We start from the raw sequence: 23511 nt of genomic DNA on the forward strand, positions 1-23511 counted from the left end.
ACTGTTTCCATCTGATTTTTAAATTTTAATTTATCAGGGGATGTGTTATGCCATAGCCTAAAATTCATGTCATGTTTTAGGGTGGTATTTAATGATTGTTATTGTTTGGATCTTTAATGTTGCCTGAAAAGATCATGTGGGACAATGCAGCAATGTCTGAGATGAAATTATTTTATTAGAGAGTTATAACCTAATCAATGGGTTAATCCATTTGATGTATTAATGATCTGAATGGACTACTGTGTGGTAACTGTGGACAGGTGGGGTGTAACTGGAGAAAGTAGGTCACTGGGGCTGTGCCCCTATGGATTATATTTTGTCCCTGGCTTCTCCTCCCCTCCCTCTGGTTCCTGGCTGCTATGAGCTGCACAGCTTTCCTCTGCCACATCCTTCTTTCATGGCATCCTGCCTCATCTCATGTCTACAGCAATGGAATTGTCCAGCCATGGACTGAATCCCTGAAACTGTGAGCCCAAACAAACTTTCCTCTTCTAAATTGTTCTCATCAGGTATTCGGTCACAGTGGTGGAAAACCAACTTACACAATTAGTTTTCATTGTTGAAGTATCATCACCATTAAAAGGTTCATGTGGCTTTTATTCCACTTCAAGTACAAGCTCAGAGTGGTAGACCTGAAAGAGTCACACTAGAATATCAGCTCGATGCTTATTCTGTGAACTTGCACTATATAAGTTTGAATGTTTCATTGTCTGCAGAATGGAAGTGAAGTATACTTCAAATTGCTTTATTTTTTTGAGATGTTCCAGAAAGAAAATTCCTTTCAAAGCATCTGTGTCTATAAAGAGCTCTTTAAATATTAGCTGCAGCTGATAACATTTCTCTCAAATACAGAAGCTACAGGGAACAGTTTGTACACTATCATACTTTACTATCTACTAATTTATTATTATTTATTATTCACTAGTTAGAATTATTACAACAATGTTGATAGATATTTAAGAATGTTGAGATGACATATAACTTAGTCAAGGCGAAATGGTGAGTGGCAGAGATTGTCCAGCCTGAAAGGTCACCTATGCCCCACTGTCCTGATATACAGATACCCTGTGGATAAATTATCTGCAATGGCATCTTTTTGATACCTTCAATATTAAATCCTCATATTAGTAATCTAAAGCCAAAAGAAAGAAATGAATACCTCTATAAAAGGGAGGTCAAAGACAATGTGCAAAAACAGAAAAATAAAACAGAATTTTAAACCACTAGACCAGAATTTAAATCCAAGCTTACTTACTTATTAACTCTTTAATCATGAACAATTTTCTTTATATCTTAGCCTCAGTTTCCTCATCTGAAAATTAGAATGATAGTAAGTTATTCCTCCATGAGGTGATTCAGGTGTTGGAAGACTTAAAAAGAGATGATATAGTGCCTGTAAACATGCATTAGAGATTATAAAGTTCTGTGGTAAAATTATTCTGATTATAGCAACCTCATTCTAAGGAAGAGAGTGTTGACTAGTCTAATGAGAGGGTTAGTCTCTGGGAGTATCAGAGTAGTGTAGATGGGGCTTAAGAGAATCATAGAAGCATACTCAGAATTCAGAGTTCATCTGAGAAAACAACCCAGAAGATGAGCTCTGACAATTGTCAGAGCTTAAATTAGTCTTGCCATTTTGAGGAGAGCAAATGATTGTGGGATCATAATTAGAATAAGTTATACCCCATGTATATAAAATATATCAAAATACAATCTACTGTTATGTATATCTGAACAAAAAAGCTTGCACATTGTGAAACAAAGAACAGTTCAAATCACAGCTCTGACTCTTCCTAGTACCACAATCTTGTAATCTTGTGCATATTTCTTTATAGTTTTTAATATCAGTTACTCAGTAAATGAGAAGAATCATTCACTGATTCACACATTCATTCATTCAATAACTATATATTGAGCGCAAGCCAAATTCCAGGGAGTATTCTGAAAGCTGGGGCTATAGGAGCACAACAGTGACAAAATCTCTGCTATCACAGAGGTTGACCTTTCTGTGTGATGAGAAAAAATAAATAGTTTAGATTAGTAATATGTTCAATTCTCTAAAAAGGGATGAGTGCAATGGAGAAAAGTAAAGCATGGAGCAGAGGTAGTGTTTTCTGGGGTAAGATTCAGTGTTGTGATTAATAAGTGGTAGAAAAGGCCATATAATTACTGAATAGGGATTTAAAAGATAATAAAAAACAAATCACAAATATATGGAGGAAGAACATCCCAGAAAAAGAGAACACCAGATTCAGAGGTCCTGAGGTGTTCATATTTGCTTGAAAATAGCAGCGGAGGGGGGGGATATGTAAATACATGATGAAATTATACTAGCAATGTGGGATGAAGGATGTTAATCAATACCTGCCTTCTAGGTAATAGTCAAATAACACATGTTAAGCACTTGGTACATGATCTATCTTAAATTTTGGTCTAGCATAAACATTGAATAAGATGGTTCTTTCACCAGTCTGCCTCTCCTTCAAACACTGGAAAGCACTGGTGCTCTAATTGTATACATCTCCAAAATCTCAATACATGAATTTTATGGAGAACACACCAATAATTCTAGCATCTCCATATGCCTGCAGACTAAGTATCTAGAAAACTTTAAGGTTTGCTCTTTGACAGTTGACATCATTTAACTAAAAGAAAATATGATTATGTTTTGCTGACAGTAAATAAAAAATATGCTTAAAAGTGCAGTTCACATTTCCTTAACAATTTCAATCAAATGGTCTGCCTAAAAGGAAGCTCATGGAAACTTAAGAACCACAGAAGGGCCATATCTGAGGATACTTCTTCAGATTGGGGCTGTGCTACAACAGGCCAGGGTTGTTTTATGGGGCCAAGAGAGGGCTTGCTTGTTCTCTTGACATGAAATGTCTAGTTTATATATATCAAAATGTTCTTTCATATATGCTAACGCTTCTGTCAATCAAAATGATATATAAACAACATTTCCTAAAATTAAAACCCTGGAGATAGAAGAATGAGATTTATAGAAATAGGATGCAATAAAAATGGTTTGGACAGACACCATTCTAATCTGGAGATATTGTGGATTGTAATGAGTATGCCAAGTTCACAATCCTTTGTAGGTATTTTGGGAGGAGTGGGCATGAGTGGCCCCAAACTGTTGGTTACAGGGAAAGATGGTAGAGGATAGAAGAGGGAAAACAAGAAAAAAAAGTAACTAAATGTGATATATTTCATGGAGGAAAATCCAGGTTGAGAGGGAGCCTGCTGGAGGGGACTGAACCTTTATCAAGGAATCTGAAAAATATTTGTGAAGAAAAACCTAAGTCAAAATCCAGGTGAGAAAATAGGGGAAGTTGGAGTCAGGCAGACATCATGGGAAAAAGGAAGGTAAAGAAAGAGATGCCAAAATGTTTCACAGACATGGCTAGAAGCCAAAAATGGAAAGATAATTGCTTTGAGAAAATCTGGCAAAGTTCACCAAAACAGAAGCATTGATTATAAACTGGAATAGGGAAGGTGTTAGGAGTTGTTGTGCTCCAGGGAGGAGGTGACAGTGTACACTAAGCACACTGACAACCATTTATTGTTTTTTTTTTAGTAAGAACATAATTTATCATCTTTATATTTTATAAGAAATACACTGATTGCAATGCAGGAAGAGCAGTTTTTGTGTGAGACAGGAAAATAAGATTCAGCGTCTGGAGACTGTCTTATGACATCATTCCAGGTAACAAAGGAATGGCAGTAGTTGACAAAGCAGTGGGGTGAAGAAAAACAATAGATGCACTGAGGCAACTGCTAGAATGGCAAAGGGAGAGAGGAGGAAAAATCAAGGATAAGTCTGACTACATATGATCCAAAAATACCAGGGATGAAGGTGTATGATTGACAGCACTATTTTCTTCATTCTTTCCAAGACAATCATGATGACAGTATTGTGACTTTGGAGATTAATATCAAAGCTAAAATGGCTTTTTTGTTTTTCACTAATTTATATATTTATTCAGCAAATGACTTGAGCAATTTCTGTGTTTTAGGTAATGTCTTGGTCTTCAGAAATGCAATGGCAATAAGAGAGAAAAAAAACACCTCTATTCTGTTGGGGTTTATATTCTGGGGCATAGTGGAACCATACAAAATAGTACTATGGTATCACAGAGCCATTAAGTCTCTGAACAACATAAGCATGATAGAGAGGGAAGTTGCCATTGCAACAAGGGGTCAGGGTCCTAGGGAAGGTAGCACCTGAGCATAAATCCCCTATGACATGAGGAAACTGACCACAGGAAGACCTGGGGGATCAACATCCCAAGCAAACCAAACTGTAAGGAAATCATAATGGATGTGTTCCAGAAGACTCAAGAAGACAATTATGGTGGGAAAAAAAATCATTTCACAAGTGAGGGAGGGAGGGCATAGTGAATGGTGAAAAGAGAGAAATAACATGGAGGTGGACCCAGAGCATACAGAGGTTTACAGGCCACTGTCATGATTTTAATTTAATTTACTCTGAGAGAAAGTGGGGAACTATAGAGGATTTGGAGAAGAGGAATAGAAAGATATAACATATTTTAACAATATCCCCAAAGCTTCTATATTAAACGAAACTATAGGTGTAGAGGTGGGCAGGAGACAGTCCAGAGATTTCTACCACAATCTAGATGAAAGAGTACCATGACTCATAGCCAAAGGAGGTAGTGATGGAGAGCCTATGAAATTAAGATTCTACACATATTTTGAAGGCTAAGTTAAAGAATTTGGATATGAAGGGCAGAAGAAGTGAGAATGATTCAAGATCTCAGCTCAGGAAACGTGAAAGAACAGGTTACACTGTCAACTGGAAAGGGGAAGGAGAAACAATTTGATGGGGAGAAGTACAGGACTATCCTGGATTATCAGGGACCCTTGACAACTAATCTTTTCTATTATTTTATATTAATACATTGTATGATTACTACATGAATCTGAATAGGTGCTCTGGCAGAGAGACTTATGAAAGCTCATAGGTTTGAAAACACTTAGGTACATTTCAGTGACTGGAAGTAGTTTAGAATGGGCTGGAGTTTAAGATTCATGTTAAGAGAAGGAGGAGATAAAGCCAGAGAGGTAGGCAGAGGTCTAATTACTGAAGTCTATATATCACACTATGGAATTTGGACTTTATCTTTTAAGGACTGAGGGTGTACTGAAAGGTTTGCTTAGCAAGATATCCTTTAATAAAATAATCTTCCAGGATCTCCCCTCATGGACTCAATCCACTTGGTTAAAATTGCTGCCACCACAGATAACTTTAAAGTCTCTGTTAAACTGGAGAATGCTTTAAAACCACATTAGCTCCACCATGCCAGACACTGCTTATCTTTTAAACCACTACCTAAATGAACGCATAGATCTTGCTGTTTGATTCATCATATTTTGGAGCCAAGTGAACATTTTCAGGCAACTACCATTTCTAATCAGTGAATCCTATTAGGAGAGAGTGATGCAAATCCTAAGTTATATTCCTTCTAGGTCAAGCTATTGGCTTCAATTAATGTTTTTTTCCATATGATCTATAGTGCAAAGCATATTTTTGCATACAAAGACTTATGGCATGTTACTAGGGAAAGTTTGTAATTTTTGTGCTCCAGTTGATGATAACTTTACAAAAAAAACTGGATTTCCTTTCTGTTTAGCCATCATGTTTCAAAATTACTGTAGTGTTTGCATTTTCTAGGACATAGGATTAAAAATGAGCATTTGAACTAAATGCCTGACTTTCACAGTTCAATAGTGTGGGCTTGCCTGGTGGGAAGCAAGCAAGAGTGCTTGTCATCTAAATAGGAATTATTTTCTGCATTACTAACTAGACAAGGTAATCCCTAATAGCCTTCATTTATTTTATGGTGAATGTCAATCTGTTAAAAAGAAGATTGACTCCCTTTCCAATAGCAAGAGTGCAAACAACTTTATGAAAATGCATGCAGACTAAGCCACTGGAAAGGCACAAAATTTTCTATACTCTTCATGCAAATGGCACTTCTCTGTGCCCCCCCCCCATATTTCTTGTGATTTAATTTGCCTTAGATTTCCTTTAAATATGGTTTGGATTGGAGCTATTACAACTTGTGGTTTGTAAAATAAAAAGACTGGACCATGTGAAACTGAGGGCACTTCTCCATAGCCTTTCATTTAGTCATTTATCAAGTATTTATAGAATTTAAATGTAAGAGGATATTAAAATTGAATTTTTCCCATGCCAGAGTTCTGACAGATAATAAGGTAATAGTTATTAAGAACCTCACATGGAAAAGCTGGGTGCTAGGCTACCTTTACAACTCCTGTAGAAATCCGTTGTGCCTGCATTAATCACCTTCCAGCTCTATAAACACAGTCCTAGAAATTGAGTAGACATGTTAGTGAGGACAAAATGAGGACTTTGTTGGAGAAAGGCTGTTTCGAGTGCAGCCAGTTCAAGGTCACTTTTTGTTGAGAGAGAGAGAGAGAGAGAGAGAGAGAGAGAGAAAACTTCCTCCCTAAACTCATCCAGAGGAAAAATATTCTAAGTGCACTTAGAAATATCCCCTGGATGACATGGGACATAGAAACTGATATTTGACCCATGTCTCAAAAGTCTTGAGGTAAATACCTAGGTCTGAGGCTGCCTCTGTCAAGCGGCAGAGAAAAATAAAAAATAAAAAATGACCAGTGACCCTGTTAGGACACAGCTGCACTATGACTGGAGTGACAGGTGGAAGGAAAGGATCAGCTTTAAAAATCCTACAAGACAAAGTCCATCTAGTCATATGTAAGTGGGACAGGGAAAAGGAGCCACACAGTTAAGTGGGCCTCCACAAGCACAGCAGCTATGAGGCAGGGGGTCAAGCTTCAGCAGACTAACAGGATTATCTTTTCAAGGTAGCTCTATTCAGAAATCCCCAGTGGTCTGAGAACCTCACCAAAGCCCCCCACAAAGGAAGCAGCAGCCAGTACACAACTTCCATCTATAGGACACTAGTGTTAGAAGAGCCTGCACCAGTTCCATGAGATCTTATTCTCTGTCCCATAAAGCTGGCTTACACTGGAGACAGAGATTCATAACATCTATGAGTTTTGGAGCCAATTATATTGCATGTATGTATGATGATGTCAAAATGAACCCCAATATTATGTATAAGACACTACTAAAAACATAAAAATAAAACAAAAAGTGATTTAGAAGGTAAAAAGGGCAGCTGCTGCTTCTCAAAACTTCCCACTAACTTCTTGGATTGTGGCTGGAGAGGGAAGGTATAGAAACTTTTATTAAGTCTTAATATAATATTGAATTAATTACCTAAATGTAACTTTCCTTGTGAAAGAGCCCACATCTTGCAAAGAACTTATGAGCCATGTACTTTTTTTGAATGCAGTAAATACATGTCTTTAAATGAAATTTTGAATCTCAGGGAACATGTCATTTCTACTTAATAATGTCCAGTGCTTATTGAGTACTCATCAGACACCAGGAAATTTTGAAAAGTATTCTCCAATTGAGCAGTGCAGTTTGGGTTCTCATTGTATAAATCAAGAAAATGAGGCATAAAAGATTTAAATCACTTCCCAGGATTGTAGAGCAGGGCCTTATAACTGGACAGTCAGTTTCCAGGGCTCATGTTCTTAATGATATCCTATATATCCCACATCATTAGTATCCCCAGATACATTTTACAGGTTCTATAGAAGAGTTACCCATACTTTATTTCACTGATGATCATTATATACCTAGGTTTCTTTGAGTGCGTCATTATTTAAAATATCATATTTTTAAGATGTTATATGTATCCTCAAATATCATTTATTTTTCTTTGTAAATCCTAGGAATGCCTCATGACAGAACATAAACAACCTTAAAATTTTATTTGGATAAATCTCCTGTTTTACATAGAAAAGGTGAAGTTTTCCCATGTCATAGTAAGTAGTGGAATCTGATAGAATGCAGTTTTCCTAATGCCAAACTGAGAATTTTGGTACATGGTAGGTCAATGGAAATGACAGCTACAATGATTACAGTGTTTGCCTTTCTTGAGAGAATTTGGGGAGCCAACAAAACATTAAGGTCTCAGATCTGCCCAGGTACTAAGACACCTATGCTATCAATAATACAGTCAGAACTTGGTGTTAAATCTTCCATTTCAACTCCAAAAAAAAAAAATGGAAAATAAACAATAACACAAATAACCCTTCTCTGGGACGATATGCAAGTTGAATATGCCACTATTTCTGGTGCTGAATTAGTTCTCTCTTGCCTCAGAGCAAAATTCCATTACATAAATTAATGTGCATTAGCTTGAGAATAAATGACATAAAATGTTTATGAGAATGGAGAATGTATGTTGGGAAAGATATTAATAAAAACTTTCTCCATTTGAATCTTATAGTAGAGTCTGTCAAAACTCTAGGAGTAGAAAGATTTCAGTAGAAGGAGATAAAAACAAAGGCCCAGCATTATCTTTTACCTCCTGGGTATCCTTAGAGTAGTAGCCTATTATTGCTGAGTCTCTATTTTATCCCTAGGTTAACTGATGAAAAAAAAATCAGCAGTAGCTATCATTTTTTAAAAATATTTTTTAGTTGTCAATGGATCTTTATTTTATTACTTAGTGCCTCACACAGGCTAGGCAAGCACTCTACCATTGTGCCACAATTCTAGCCCCAGTAACCGTCATTTCTACTTACCTGCTGTGTATCAGATACTCTAAATGATTTTAATAGGATATCTCATTTAATCTAATAATAATATTATGAGGAGGTAATATTGATAATCCCTTTCCTGGTAGCAAATCAAAAGTTAGAAACATTAAGTATATCTGATCAAATGTCACAGATCTTAGTCAATGGAAGAACTTCAACTTAAATTGAATTAGTATGACTTTGAAGACTGTGCTCTTAATTCACACTCTGTTTCCTGTGTTCCTGCCTTAGGCACAACAAAGATATTGAAATTAATGTATAAAACAATGCACATAATCAAATAGTAGACTATGGCTCATTAATCACATAATTTATTTGGCTTCCCATAAAATCTGTCAGGTTTAACTGCCTTTGGGCATAGATAAGGTGATCAAGAAGCAGCAGATTATAATGCAAAGTAGTGAAGTTTGGATTCGGTCATATATAAGTGAGAATCCCAACTCCACCACAGACTATCTGGGTGACACTTACATGTGTTTTCAAACAGGCACAACTGGGTGAAACGAGAAGCCTCATGAGAAATGGCAAATGCAAAAGTTTGGCACTCATGACAGAAGTATAGCAGGATAATATGAGTTTCACATCAGAGAGGCTGTTCTAATATTAGAACAATCTTCTGACCTTGGGTACAGTATTCTTTTCACCATCCCAGGCTTTATCTTTCTTTTCCAACCCAAATCCCTTTGTGAACAAAAGACATTGCTTCCTACAGTTGTACTGGAAAGACTTGAAAATCTGCTTTTTGAGAGGAAAATGAGAATGGAAATGGTTTGACATATTTTTCTATATATCTGAGACAAAAATGATCATCCTGGGCAGGATCAAGGACAGGATTATAAAATAGTTCCAAGTGGCTAAAAATTGAGTGGCATCTCCATTCTGGAGCTATGGAGAAGTGATTTGTACCTTAGCCCAATTTCTCCATCATAAGCAAAAGAAGGAGAAAGTAGAATGTTTGGAACTAAAAAGAGGAAGGGGAACTGAACAAGAAAAAGTCTCCTCCCTGCTCTGAAGGTGAATGATCTCAGTATTAGGGAGCTTGGGGTCCTCTCAACTTCCAGCTCAGTGCCTCCCTTAATGCCAGTCTTACTTTTTTGAAATGAAATATATCCAGTTCAGGAAGTTCTTCAACCAAATTCACACTCATCTGACTTTACAGGAATTTAAAAAGAGCATCAGCATCTATTCTTTTACAGGTGAGTTCAATCGGAAAAGAACCCAGAGAAACCTCAAATCTTCATATCCACCTCCCCACAAAATTCTGCTTACTTTGGGGGGGGGCACCTAAACAACAAGATTAGGAACACTAATAGCAGAAGTTGCCATTTACTGAGTGTGTGCCATGTGCCATCATCCTGAGAGAGGCCAAGTTAGAAAAGTAAAGTAACTCCCCTGTTGGCTTATGAATTTGAAAGATTACTTTTCCATCCATTCTTTATCCAATTTACCTATTCCTATTCGTAGTCCTGTGATACCTGGAAATTGAAGAAAGGTTTTCTTCTTTAAGGTGAAAATAAAATTATGATCTACTTTCTTAAAGATTTTAAAACCGACCCCCCAGGTATAGAGGTCAGCAGAACAATCACAAATAGATGAATATTGACAGGAATCACTCAAAATAGGTGCAAGATTTAAAATTTGGGAGACTAGAGGAATCTTTGGCTCTGATCATTTTTTAATCCTGGTAAATAGATTTTGTACTCCAGGCAAAAAAATTACTTTCTATCTGAATACATGAAAGTCCCTGGGGCATAGAAAAGATACTAGAAAAAATTATCCTGCAAAAAAGTCATTTCCTTTAAGAAAGGTTAAAAGAGGCCCAATAACTGAGAAAAAAGTAAGTCTGTCTATGATGTTTATGTTTTCTTTGTAAATTTAAGAATAAAAATATCATTTGTTATTACAAACAATTTACATTTATTACAAAAAATAGAAAATTCAGACAAGCAAAATAGGAAAATAATTACTATTAAAACTTATATTGTGAAGGGATAATAATGTTAAACTTCTTTGTAATTTATTATGTCCCTGAAAATTATATAATTCCATTCTTCTTTGTGACTGGATAAAACTCTATTGTTTATATATGTGCTATTGAACATTTTTGATCAGATGTTTTTATGCTTCCCAAAGGCTTAGAGACCATGAAAGGGTCAATGGTTATGTGAGTTTATTGAATTACAACAAATAAACCCACTTCTGAAACAATTGTAGGAAAAGTCAAGGTCTGCTATTTTTATAACATCAACTTGTGTTTTCAATTATTTTTCTACTGAAAAATAGAGTCAAATATCCTCTATTCCTTCAGGAGAACATAAGGGTTGGAGTCAAATATTCTTGGGACGTGGTTGGAGTATGTTTATTCCATCAGGTGAGAGTTGCCATAGAACAGGCTGAATTTCCACATCAATTTGGTTTTTAAGATTATAAGAAAGTTTGCCCAAATAGCACATGATGGACATCAGCCAGTCTCTGGCTCTTGAATGGTCAAGAATTTTCTAATTATAGTCAACCCTAAGCACCTCTAAAAATCTCCAAAAGATGCTTAAAAATTCATTTTGTCAATAAAAATTGTTTTTAGTTTTCATATTATTATAACACAGAAACATACGTGTGTGTGTGTGTGTGTGTAAAATGCTACATACATCTAGACTAGACATTCTCAATGGGGGCAGTTTTGTCAATTTTGTCTTTCTGGGTAAATCTGTCAATGTCTGAAGACTTTTTTTTATTACTCTGCCTACAGATGTAGGCACTAATGGCATTTAATTGAAAAAGTCCAGTGACAGTACTGAATATACCACAGTGTGCAAGACAGTACTCCACAACAAAGAATTACCTGATCCAAAATATAAGTAATTTCCAAGTTAAAGAATTTTGATCTAGACATAGCTCCACACATTTTGTTTAAAGTATACTTGTTGCTTGCAGATTTGCAAGTAGAAATACCAAGTAGAAGACAGACTCTCTCAATTCTGCTGTGATGTGGCAATTAAGATATCTCTGGATTTAATGTAGCTCTTTGATTTTGCATTTTGGAAAGTCTCTAAGGGGACTTGTTACTTTTTCCATTTTTTTCTGTGATTGGCTACATTATGTTCCCATGATATCCTATCTGTTTAGTTCTTAGGGAGGTTAAGAAGAGAAGTTTTATCACAGGTAATTATCCTTCCAAAAATACTATTCTTAATGATTGTTCATCTATCTCATTCTTTACACATCTCCGTGAAAATTGTGAAACTAAATCAAAGTTAAAGGCTCAGAGAAGGAGCAGTCAAAGGATAAGAGAAGAATGAAGATGATGTCTTCTCTATAAACTAAAAGAGGTTAAATATTTGCTAATTCCTAGTGGATTATGGAAATTTAAATTTAATAAAATCTCATCATTAGAAAAAAAGGCAGAGTTGTTCGTTTTTGTGTTACATAATAGCAAGTGGGATAGATAGGCATTTTCATAAATTATTTCAATGATTTTTAACTATACTTGAATTTTGAAAGGCTAAGTATCACAAGCAATAAATAAAATCAATAACCAGACAAGGGCAAGGGTAATACATTTAAGACTAAGTGTAAGTAGACTCTATGTAGCTCCAACAAAGATAATAAATAAAAGATTTAGTGGGATCATGTCATAAGACCTTCACAACGCAACTGCATTTTTCCTTTGACACTCTGGTTCTCAAGGCATCTAGTGTGACTATTTCCAATGGCAAATAGGCTTACTTCATATTTATTGCTAATGATCAACATGACAAAATAATTTAGAGGCAACATGGCACAAACTCTCAGTGTTTGGCTTATCACTCATCTAGATCCCTTGCACAAGGCTGACTGGAAAATATTTACTTCATCTTTTTAATGAAAAAATATGAACAGAATTAGACTGTTGGCCAATATCCAGTGGAATGGCTTTGCTGCAGATGAGGGAAGCATCACCCACAGAGGAAGTTTATTTAACTTGAATGTACTTTTTCCCTGTGATGATTGCCCATGAATCCAAGAATATGCAATTATTGATCTCAACTTTAACATTTATCTAGAAACCCAGGGCCTGCCTATCTCTATTTTCTTTCTGCCCCTGGTTTTGATTTCTTCTTCTTCTATATATTTGGTGTTCCACATAATGGGCCAGAGTGTAAGCACTGATTTGATCACTCACTTATTGAGTGGCGAAAAGGACAAAGGACAAATCAATAAGGCACAAGAAACCAGAATCAATTTTTCCTGGGCTTCCACTGACCATAAGCCCTGGTTTGAACAATTTCCCCCTCCAAATCATTTATAATATAAAAATAATAAGAACCTTACAATCATGATTGTGGTTAAATAGCATAATAACTGGAAATGCTCAATGAAAATGCAGATTTGTGGACCCACCCCTCAATATTCTAATTCAGTTTTTCTGGGGAGGTGATCCAGAAATCTACATTTTAACAAGAAATCCACACATTATCTTTGAGAAACAGGTATAGTTGATAATACAGGCAATATGGGATGCAAGTTGAGTTTTACTCTGGGTTTAGTAATTGCAAAAATTGTTGAACTTAAGCTTTAGTTTGTCATCTATAAGATAGGAGTAAAATATCTATGCCTTTTGTTTGTTAGCTCTCAGTATTAAGATATTCATTTAAAAAGCCCAATGCACAATTAGTACATAGTAAATGCATTCCATTAACAGTCATATCTGTCATTATTGACATTATCTGCCCTCACCCATTCCTATATATTCATTTTGGGGAAATATAGGAGATCTAGAAGTAATGAGAGTCCTTTATATATTTTTTTTATTTTAGAAAACTTAATGAAAATTAAATATTTGCAATAAGGGCATGTATGCTACATTTCCATTAAATTTCTTTGCTTTTGGCAACAATTCTTTAACTCCATGTGATAATTTTCTCATGCTGCTCAGAGGCTGTATCTGGTCTTTTTATACTTTAAAAAAACAATTATTATTTAATAAATGTGATTTGATTTATTGATAATGTCACAAAATATGAAAACATTGGTGTTAATATCATTCATTGATTTCCTAGTTGAATAATTTATGTAGTAAAATTTGACAGGTTTTTAAAAAACTTAGGCTGCCTTATATAGGCAGTACATGGGTAGAGTAGAGTAAATGGGCAAATTTTAAAAATTTTATCTAAATTCATAAACTTTCAAACATGAAGAAAAGGACACCACTGCTTTGCTTAGATTCTCAGCAGCAGACAAAATACTCTTCTCTTTGTGTAATAACAGAGGTAATAATATAGTATCCTATTTCCTTTTTCTATCCTATGATACAAAGAGCACCAAGTGTGATATCCAGACTCAAAATCACATAATGCAGTAACTTTAACTTATGAAAACATGGGAAAACACAATTAAATATTTACTTTTACAGGGCATTAAACCCATTGCTTGCATTGACACATATATTGACATGGACATCAAATTTCTTTTGTATACAGGAGAACTTTCAAATCATCAGGAAAGCTTGATTTCACTAAATAATGCCAAGTATAAACACCACAAATAGAAAGGTGCACATGTTACAATCTTAATAATACTAATTGACTTATATTACGAGGTCCATGAATGATAATGACCTAATAAACCAATATTAGAATAAAATCCCAAGCATACCAATAAACCTGCCACTGCAGTTATTTAATGTGCTTTTATGCAAGGAGCATGTGCTGCTAATTTAGATTCCGTTGACGCAGCAGATTGTTATAACTCCAAGGGTCCTGGGTGATGCTACCCAATTGATGATAAGTGGGGCAGGTCAGTTCATCAGGCTTTATCTCTAATTAGCAATAAGAATGCACACTGCAAACTATAGCAGAGGAAAGGCCTGACCTTGCTAAATGAGACACACATTGGAGGGAGGGCAACCAAAGCTCAGTATTTCAGAGGAGGAAGCCTATTAATGAAGCAAGCAAATGGTACCCACTTTGGAAGAGCCACATCTGCCATCAAAACACAATGTATCAAGTCAACCCACAGAAACCTACTCCCAGAGAAACATCTTATGTTTTACCCTCCCCCACATCTTTCTCCTTACCTAGGAAGAAGAGAAAAAAAGCTAGATTTACCTTTCTCACAGTGGCTTCCTGTGAATCCAGGAGGACAGACACATTTGTTAGGAGCCACACATGTTCCACCATACCTGCAGCCCTCCTCGCAGAATGCTGTAACAAAAGAATGTAGGAGTTCACTTAGATGAAATGCAGTAGGGAAATTCATGGATAACAGCATGAGTATTGAAAGGACTCTTTCTTTGTTGCATAGGGAATACACTTCTGTATTGACTTATTTAAAAATGTCCATGCACAAAAAGAAATAAATTTAACAATATCTATTTCACTGATTTATATAAAATCAATCAAAATAATGGATGTGAAAGTGTTTAACACAGGGCTGGCATGTGCTAAATGATAGCTACTACTAAAGATATAACTATCACTGTTATTATTGGTATATTTGAAATCCAATAGGATAAATTGACTAACTAGAAATGGTAAGGTCACGGTGATGGCAAAGGCTTTTTAAATTGCTGACTTGTATAATCAACCACTTTTCACTGAATACCTTTTATGACAATAATTTTTCTATTTTTTAAAAAAGAATTGGTAGTTGATAAAATTTTGATAACATAATAAACTGAACAAAAACAGCTTACTTTTGATTTTTTAGCTGTTTTGAATATTTTGGTGATAAAAATAATGCATTGTCTTTGTAGCTAATATGCTTAGCTGAACCTAAATTATTCCTTTGGGGAAAATGCCTTTGTAAATACTGCTTGAATGGGTATGAATTCAAGCCTTTCAATAAGCCTTGCAAAGTTACTCCAACTGTGTCCCTCTACTCCCCTGCTAACCCTTCCAGATGAGGTCAGTTCCATGTGTTACTCATTGACATAGCATAGGAAAGCAACATGCGCTCTCCATGATGGCCCGAGGGACAATTGTACATTTATATATAATTGATTACCATTTCCTTCTCATCCAATGGACTATAAAACCCATAAAGATAAATGTTTCTGCTCACCACTGTATCCTTGATTCAGTATCTGACCACATAGCAAATGCTCAAAAAAATATTGGTTGAATGATTTACCCTTCATCTTGCAAGTATTTTTCTGATAGGAAAACTCTTGTTCTAACAATTTCGTGTCACTTCAATCCATAATAATTTATTTTCAAATGCTGCTAAATAACAAATAATTGAGTATACTACTTAACAAAAACAGGAAAATGTCTTCTTAATGAAGATGATTGGGACTGTTAACCCTGAGTTTCTTTTATCCACATGAAAGCCAGGCACGCAAATGTTTTAAATTTTAATTGTAGCTAGAAAATGTCACCCTGGAAAAATGTCATGGTTATATTTTGCTATCATCACATAATTAATATAAGCCTAGCTTTAAAAAGCCACATGATGTATTTAGATAGTTGAATACCAGTCCAAGTATGAAGGATTTCTCACAGTATTGTCGTTTTCCACATCATTTAATATCCCTTAGATGATTTAACATTCTATAGCCTCAGCAATTAATTGTGAGACCCTTGGCTTCTGCTAGAGGTCAGTATATACCCTGGATTTCAAGTGACACTTCCTATCCAGCATCTTGGTACACTTAACCTATGCCCAAATAGATTTAGAAAATATATGCCTTGGTATGTTCATCATAAAATCCAAAATATATATAAAGGTATATATATATATATATATATATATATATATGTATATATATATATGTATATATATATATGTATATATATATATATATATGTATATATATATATATATACACATATACACACACACACACACACAAAATCTCTTGTGCCTGAAATATCACACATTGTGAGCTCTAGTGACTGACATTTTCAATGAGATATTTAAAGTACAGCTCTACATCAAAGTTAACATCTTAACAGGAAAGTGTTTTTGCAAGCTAAAAATGACATGGAAAAGCTGGTGAGATAAAGTTCCAAGTGGCAGCAAAAGAGAGAAGGGAGCCTGGCATGGTGATGCACGCCTGTAATCCCAGCAGCTCAGAAGGCTGAGGCAGGAGGATCACGAATTCAAAGCCAGCTTCAGCAAAAGTGAGGCGCTAATCAACGCAGTGAGACTCTGTCTCTAAGTAAAATATAAAATACGACTGGGGATGTGGCACAATGGCTGAGTGCCCCTGAGTTCAATCCCTGGTACAGAGAGAGAGAGAGAGGGGGAGAGAGAGAGAGAGGCAGGGGGGGCAGAGGAGGGGAGAGAGGGGAGGGGAGGGGGGAATGGGGGAGAGAGAGAGAGAGACAGAGAGAAAGAGAGAGAGGCGGGGGAGGCAGAGGGGGGAGAGAGGGGAGTGGAGAGGGGGGAATGGGGGGGAGAAAGAGAGATGGAAAGAGAGAGGGGGGCAGAGGGGGAGAGGGGGAATAGGGGGAGAGAGAGAAATGGAGAGAGAGAGTGGCCGGGGGCAGAGGGGGGAGAGAGGGGAGGGGAGAGAGGGGGGAATGGGGGGGGGAGAGAGAGAAATGAAGAGAGAGAGAGATGGAGAGAGAGAGGGGGGGGGCTTGGAAATAGAGGGCTCTGCTTGACTTTTTTCCCTTACAAATGAAACAGCAGTTCATGTAGAACCTGCATACTGGATAGGAGCCATGATGATTGTTCATAGTGAGTGCGTGCTCTTTATTTACTCATCTCTTAAGTAGAAATAATAATCGGAAGTTTTGTGAGGATAACATAAGATGTTTATGATATTTTATGTAGGTACAAAATAGGGCTGGGGATGTGGCTCAATAGCTGGGTGCCCCTGAGTTCAATCCCTGGTAGAGAGAGAGAGACAGAGAGAGAGAGAGAGAGAGAGAGAGAGAGAGGCAGAGGGGGGGCAGGGGGGGGGAGAGGGGAAGGAAGACGGGGGAATGTCATAATTAATAGGGTCCTGAGAGGGATGAAATGAGTTATTATTTGTAAGGAATTTGAATGGTGTTTGGCAGAGTTAGTGCTATGTTAAGAGTTTTGTTAAATAAAATTGATACCAGTGTCATTGTGACAGTGATGTAAGGACCAAGAACAGTCTAAAACTCAGACTAAAATACAATACAAAGTGTTCATCTTTGCCAATAAGTGTTTAAGGAATCCATTGTTACTTTTATTTGTTTTAATTTCTAACAAAGGTGGTACTCAACCTTATTATGGAAATATCTTATAAGTGTCTTCATTTCTGTATAAAATAAGGGAAACTGAGGTTCAGAAATCAGTGCCCTAAGACAGCATAAGTATTCACTAGAAGAGCCAACATTCAAGCACAGAAAACTTTGCCTTCAAAATCTTAACTGTTTTTCATAGGTTATAGTTCAGGTTCTTCCACAAAAAGCTATTCACATAGGCAGGTTTATTCTTTTTTGAATAGTACCATAATAATTAAGGGAACTCACTTAAATTTAAAAGAAAAATACATCCAAATTGTACCAGTTGCATTACAGAACTGATGTAGGTAGTGTTCATGTTCCTATTTAGTCAATCTGTATTATTGTTTATAATAGGAAATTTCCCTAGGTTTCATGTGTAGAAGGCTTGGTTCTCAATACAGCAAGTTTTCAGAGGAAGTGATTAGATCATGAAGGCTCTGACCTCATCAGTGGATTAATCCATGAGAGCTGAGAGGATTATTGGGAGGTGGTGGAAGCTGTAGGCAGTGGGTATGGTTGGAGGAAGTAGGTCATGGGAGACATGCTCTGGAAGGGTATTTTTTTTTTAATCTCTAGCCCCTCCCACCCTCTGTTTCCCTGGCTTCTATAAGCTGAGCACCATCTTCTGCCATGATGTTCTGCTTCACCTAAAGCCCAAAGTAATGGAGCTAGCCAAACACTGAGTGAGACCTCTGGAACTGTGAGCCCCAAATAAACATTTCCTCCTCTACATTGCTCATGTCAGGTATTTGGGTTGCAGTCATAAAAAGATGACTAACATAATCTCTATTTGTGTCTGACCTGAGTCATATATCTTATAAATTTGGCACATACCATTGTTGGAATTTATCTGGAATAATAATTTTAAAAAAACAACACCCTAATAAAAATGGACTATGTCATCCAAAACTCAAACTATTTTGAAGAAATTAAGATGAATATAAGTGTTCTTTGAATATCTCATAAAACATCAAAATAAACAATTGTCTCTTGGTCTAGAGGTTATGGATAGATTATTTATAACTGAATGGGCTATTCTTGATTAACTATGAACACAGAATTTCAGAGGAAAGGACTCTGGTAGTCAGTGAACCTATCATTTGCACAGCATTACTGTGTTAGTGGCAGAACCAAGACAAGAAACCAGGTTGTCACTATGTTCCCTTCCTAGATTATGAGATAAGACTCTTAGAAACTGTATAGTCCATGCCTCTGCTCTAGATTTACTAGACTGTGTGACCTACAGCAAATTCTTTAAATTCTCTGTGTCTCATTATTATCAGGACCAGGCAGTGATGATTAATAATAACACCCTTGTTGTGGGGGTTAAATTAAATTACCAACATCACTACCCAGCAGAGTGCACAGCAAGTGAAATGGGCTCAGGGATTGGAGGTGACTGCTATTTATTTATCACCAGAATTCTGCTTTTCCAGAAAATACTAGTATATAAATATGCTGGATTCTGGAGGCACAGGAGTAAAACAGAAAAGGTCTCTGTGCTATGGAGCTTATTTGTTAGTGGGCCTCATTGCCACTTTGTCCTTGCCATTGCAATGTCCTTAGTATCATGTGGTTTGCCATCATGGAACTTGGAATCGTAACTCCTTTGCAAACTTAGGGAAACTCAGGCACCATAGGTATTTGACTTAATATGTTGTTGCCTATTTGTCAACCCCTGTTCAGAATCTGCAGTGTGGCATAAATAGATTATATATACACGATGAGATTACAAAACTCAATCCGTTGCTTCAGTGACATTTGTTATTAACTTACTGCCCTGAAGGAGATGTTTGATTGGATCAACTCTAAAATGGCATGCTTCTATTTTTGAAAGGATACTTTTTATTGTGCAGGAAAATAAAATAAAAAAACTCAAGTTGAGGGAGATGTAATCCACACAAAGAATATTTGTTTCTATATGCAAAAAGTTAAGTCTCGGCATGTGAAATGAACTTGGACATGAAGGGGAACAAAATGAGAAGGTGGATTTGCAGATGTCAGGTTTGTGGATGCTGGGAATCGTCACCATGTGCTAAATTTGACAAACCTGGTTGTACACTAATAAAAAGTAATAGCCCTTCACATTCTAAACACTTCTCACGATCCTCTTAAAGTTTTACTGGCACATACTTAGCTCCTAGGGACAGCCTGAAATCCTGATAAAATAAGTGCAAGTTTCAGTTCCATCTGTTAGAAAGAAACCCTTTCCCTCCCTCCTGGTTTCCTTGAGGAAACATTTTCCTTAGGCTGGTTTCTGACCCCTCTCTGCTCACTTTGCTCATTTCACCTCCAGGGCAGGATATACATTAGGATTATGCCTTTTTGGTGAGAGAAGCAAGAGGCAATGTAAAGAGACACCTTAGGACAACAAATAGGCAATTGTTGTATTTCTAGCTCAAGGTTGGGTGGAGCCCTATGGAGGCTATGGATTACAGCATTAAAAATAGATACTAACTTGGTTAAATAAATAAAAGATGGCCACCATGAATTATAATTAAATTATGTGAACCTAAAATCCAATAGGTGTAAGAAATCATTAAGACCTGTTCATGTTCACCCAAGCACCTTGTCCACTCTGCTTCTCCTTTGGTGGGTGAACTGCCTTCAGACAGCACCAGTTTTCTTTACCTCCGTTAATGCCACTTGTTCAGATTTAGTCTCATGTTCTCCAACTCAGCTCTGACAATAATACAGGGAATATCACTGCCTCCACATTTGTTTGGGAGTTACGGTTTGTTCCTCGCCTCATTCAGAACATGAGATGGGTCAGTGTGCTGTCACTTGGTGGGTAGAGAACAGGAATGCTACTAAATATGTCACAATGCACAGGACGACCCTACACAACAAGAGATTTTATGTCCTAAATTGTCAACAGTGATGTGATTGAAAATTTCTGTTCAAACTTTACATAATTAGGTTTATTATGTGTCTCCCGGAGAAAAATTTATTATTTTAATCATGTTCTAAGTCAGTTTTTTTTTGCTGCTGTGACTAAAAGACCCGACGAGAAAAATTTTAGAGGAGGAAAAGTTTATTTGGGGGACTCATGATTTCAGAGGTCTCAGTCCATAGACACCTGGCTCCATTACTCAGGGCTTCTGTTAAGCAGAACATTGTGGCCAAAGTATGTGGTAGAGGGAGGCAACTTACATGATGATCAGGAAGGAGAGAGAGAGAGAGAGAGAGAGACTCCACTCACCAGATACAAAATATATACACCAAAGGTTCACCCCCAATGACCAACTCCTTCAGCTACAGCCCACCTGCCTTCAGTCACCACTTAGTTAATCCAGACAGGGAATTAATTCACTAATTGGGTTAAGGCTTTCATAACCAATAATTTCTCCATAAACCTTCCTGCATCATCTCACACATGAGCTTTTGGGGAACACCTCACATCCGAACCATAATAAATCCTTTTCCCGTTTCTTCTCTCTCAACATTCCCCCTCAAATAATTTAAAATATAGAGAAAAGACAAAAGTGAAAATAAACTATAAGGCTAGTCTTATAATATGAAATATGCAGATGTCTTTAATTCTTGCTTTTCATTTTTGTGTTAAGCATATGGTATACTGCATAACTTAATAGTTAATTATAAATTAAAATTGCCTTCAACATGACCATTTACCATATGAGTTTACAAAAGCAGCTTCAGTAGCATTTTCTACCGTAATGCTGCCAAATTTTTTTGTTGAAAAATTGTTCGATGCCAGTATAATGCCTTATGTACATAATTCCATTTCATCCCTGCAGTAAGGCTGTGCATTCATCATATTATTCTCATTACATGAGGAAGCTGGCTTAGAGAAGTTAAGTAAATTATCAAAGGTCATGCCACTGCTAAGCTGTGTCCTGGGTTGCAAGCCCAGAATCTTAACCACCTGTCTAAGCTGTCTTCATCTAGGGCTCTGCTACCTACCATGTGCAAATGATGTACTAGGCACTGAGGAGTCTACTTGTCACTGCTATTGTCCTCTCCTCCCCAAGCTCACAGTCCAGTAGCAGATAGTGGCACATATAAAGCCAGGCATAATAAAATGTGACACTAGAGTAGCAGCATGAACAAAGCTCTGAAAGAACACAGGGGAGAACATGATTAATTGTTCCTGGTGGACTGGGGCAGAGCTTTACAGCAGAGCTGTCATTTGAGTTGGTCCAGAAAGAATGAGTAGGATTTTGCCAGGTGGAGAGGTGCAGGAAAGGGACATTTCAGGTCAAGATTTTGTCTTGAGGAAAGGTAGTGAATCAAAGAAGAGAATGAGCAAGTGTTTCTCCCTCACATCAAGGCTGAATATCAGAAAGAAATGCAGTAATTCAAGGAGGAAAGCAGAAGCAGCTTAGAGTCTGTGAGCCATCTCCTCACCTGCCCAACCCCTACCTACTTTTCACACCTGTTAGATACCTTAAGAAACAATAATGCTTTGCTCACATTTTTGGCGATTATAAAATAGTAAGAAAAAAATTTAAATCTAAAATTTCACATTCATTTATTGATATGCAGAAATACAAAATTAACTCAGTATGTATAATAGGCTCTGATATTTTCCTATTCTGTTCTGTTCCAGTATAATTGACTCTATTCTATATCATTTCTAAAATGTAATTATTATCCATTGACTTGCTTTCACAACCCACTAAACCTGCATTTTAAATTTGCTTGTTTCATACGTTCTTGCTCATCACCCATATCCTTCTAGCTCATAGTATTTTGTGATTGAATGGGGCATAGAAATACTTTTATATTGATATGAAAACCTTCAGATTGAGATGTTGATTGTAGCTCTGGAAAGATGAGCTGACATGAATGTGTCTTTCAATGATGTTTTTGATAGATGTAATTGCCACAGAGTTCAAATGGCCTGGCCAAGTAAAAAACATTTACTCTCCAGGTTTTTATACAAAATCTTTGTTACAGCGTACCCACTAGATAGCAGTAGGATAGGTTGAATGGCAAGGTAAGGATCTACTTGCATTTGTTTTGGCTAATGGATATGCTTTTCAAACTAGACTGTGAGGTTCCTAAGAACCAGGATGATGTAGGTGGTAACTCTTCATTCTTCTCCATCTTCTTAATCTCAGATGATATAATAAAACACATAATTGGCAATAAATACAGTATCTGAAAATAAAAAATAAATATTCAACAAAAATATTTATAATATTAAAAAAATCTTCTTGTGCATAAACTATGTTCTGTAAATAATCTGTCATAAAATTTAAAACATTTGGGGCTAGGGCTGTGGCTGAGTGATAGAATGCTCACCCGGCACATGTGGGTTCAATCTTCAGCACCACATAAAAACAAAATAAAGTTATTGTGTCCACCTACAACTAAAAAAAATTTAAAAATGTATATTTAAAACATTTAACCAAATTAGATCAATCCAGCTTTAAAAAAAATCAAGCATCTACTAGATACTAGATAGTGTAATGATAAGTGATCCCTCTTTTCCCTCATCTGAAATTCTAATACAATGGTTCTCACTAAGGGAAACTGCTTCCTTCCCCCTACCTCACCCATAGGAACATTTAGCAATGCATGCAGATAATTTTAGTGGCTCACAACTGAGGGAATGCCACTGGTGAGTAGGAACCAAGGATGCTACTCAACATCCTGATACACAGAACTATCT

The 23511-nt window shown here is 36.5% G+C and overlaps 1 protein-coding gene across 2 annotated transcripts in view; it reads right to left on the reverse strand.

The window, feature by feature from the left end:
- The window catches only part of Nell1 (neural EGFL like 1), an 840108-nt gene that overhangs the window by 181337 nt on the left and 635260 nt on the right, over window positions 1–23511 (reverse strand). For both annotated transcript variants that reach the window (XM_058576884.1, XM_046438336.2), the window contains exon 15: window positions 14778–14873. In XM_058576884.1, coding sequence (XP_058432867.1) covers window positions 14778–14873 — 96 coding nt within the window. The remainder of the gene's footprint in view (window positions 1–14777; window positions 14874–23511) is intronic.

The sequence above is a fragment of the Marmota monax genome, unplaced genomic scaffold (assembly GCF_021218885.2).
Source record: "Marmota monax isolate L192 unplaced genomic scaffold, Marmota_monax_Labrador192_F-V1.1 WCK01_AAM20220418_F8-fsc00061, whole genome shotgun sequence".
Taxonomy (NCBI): Eukaryota; Metazoa; Chordata; class Mammalia; order Rodentia; family Sciuridae; genus Marmota; species Marmota monax.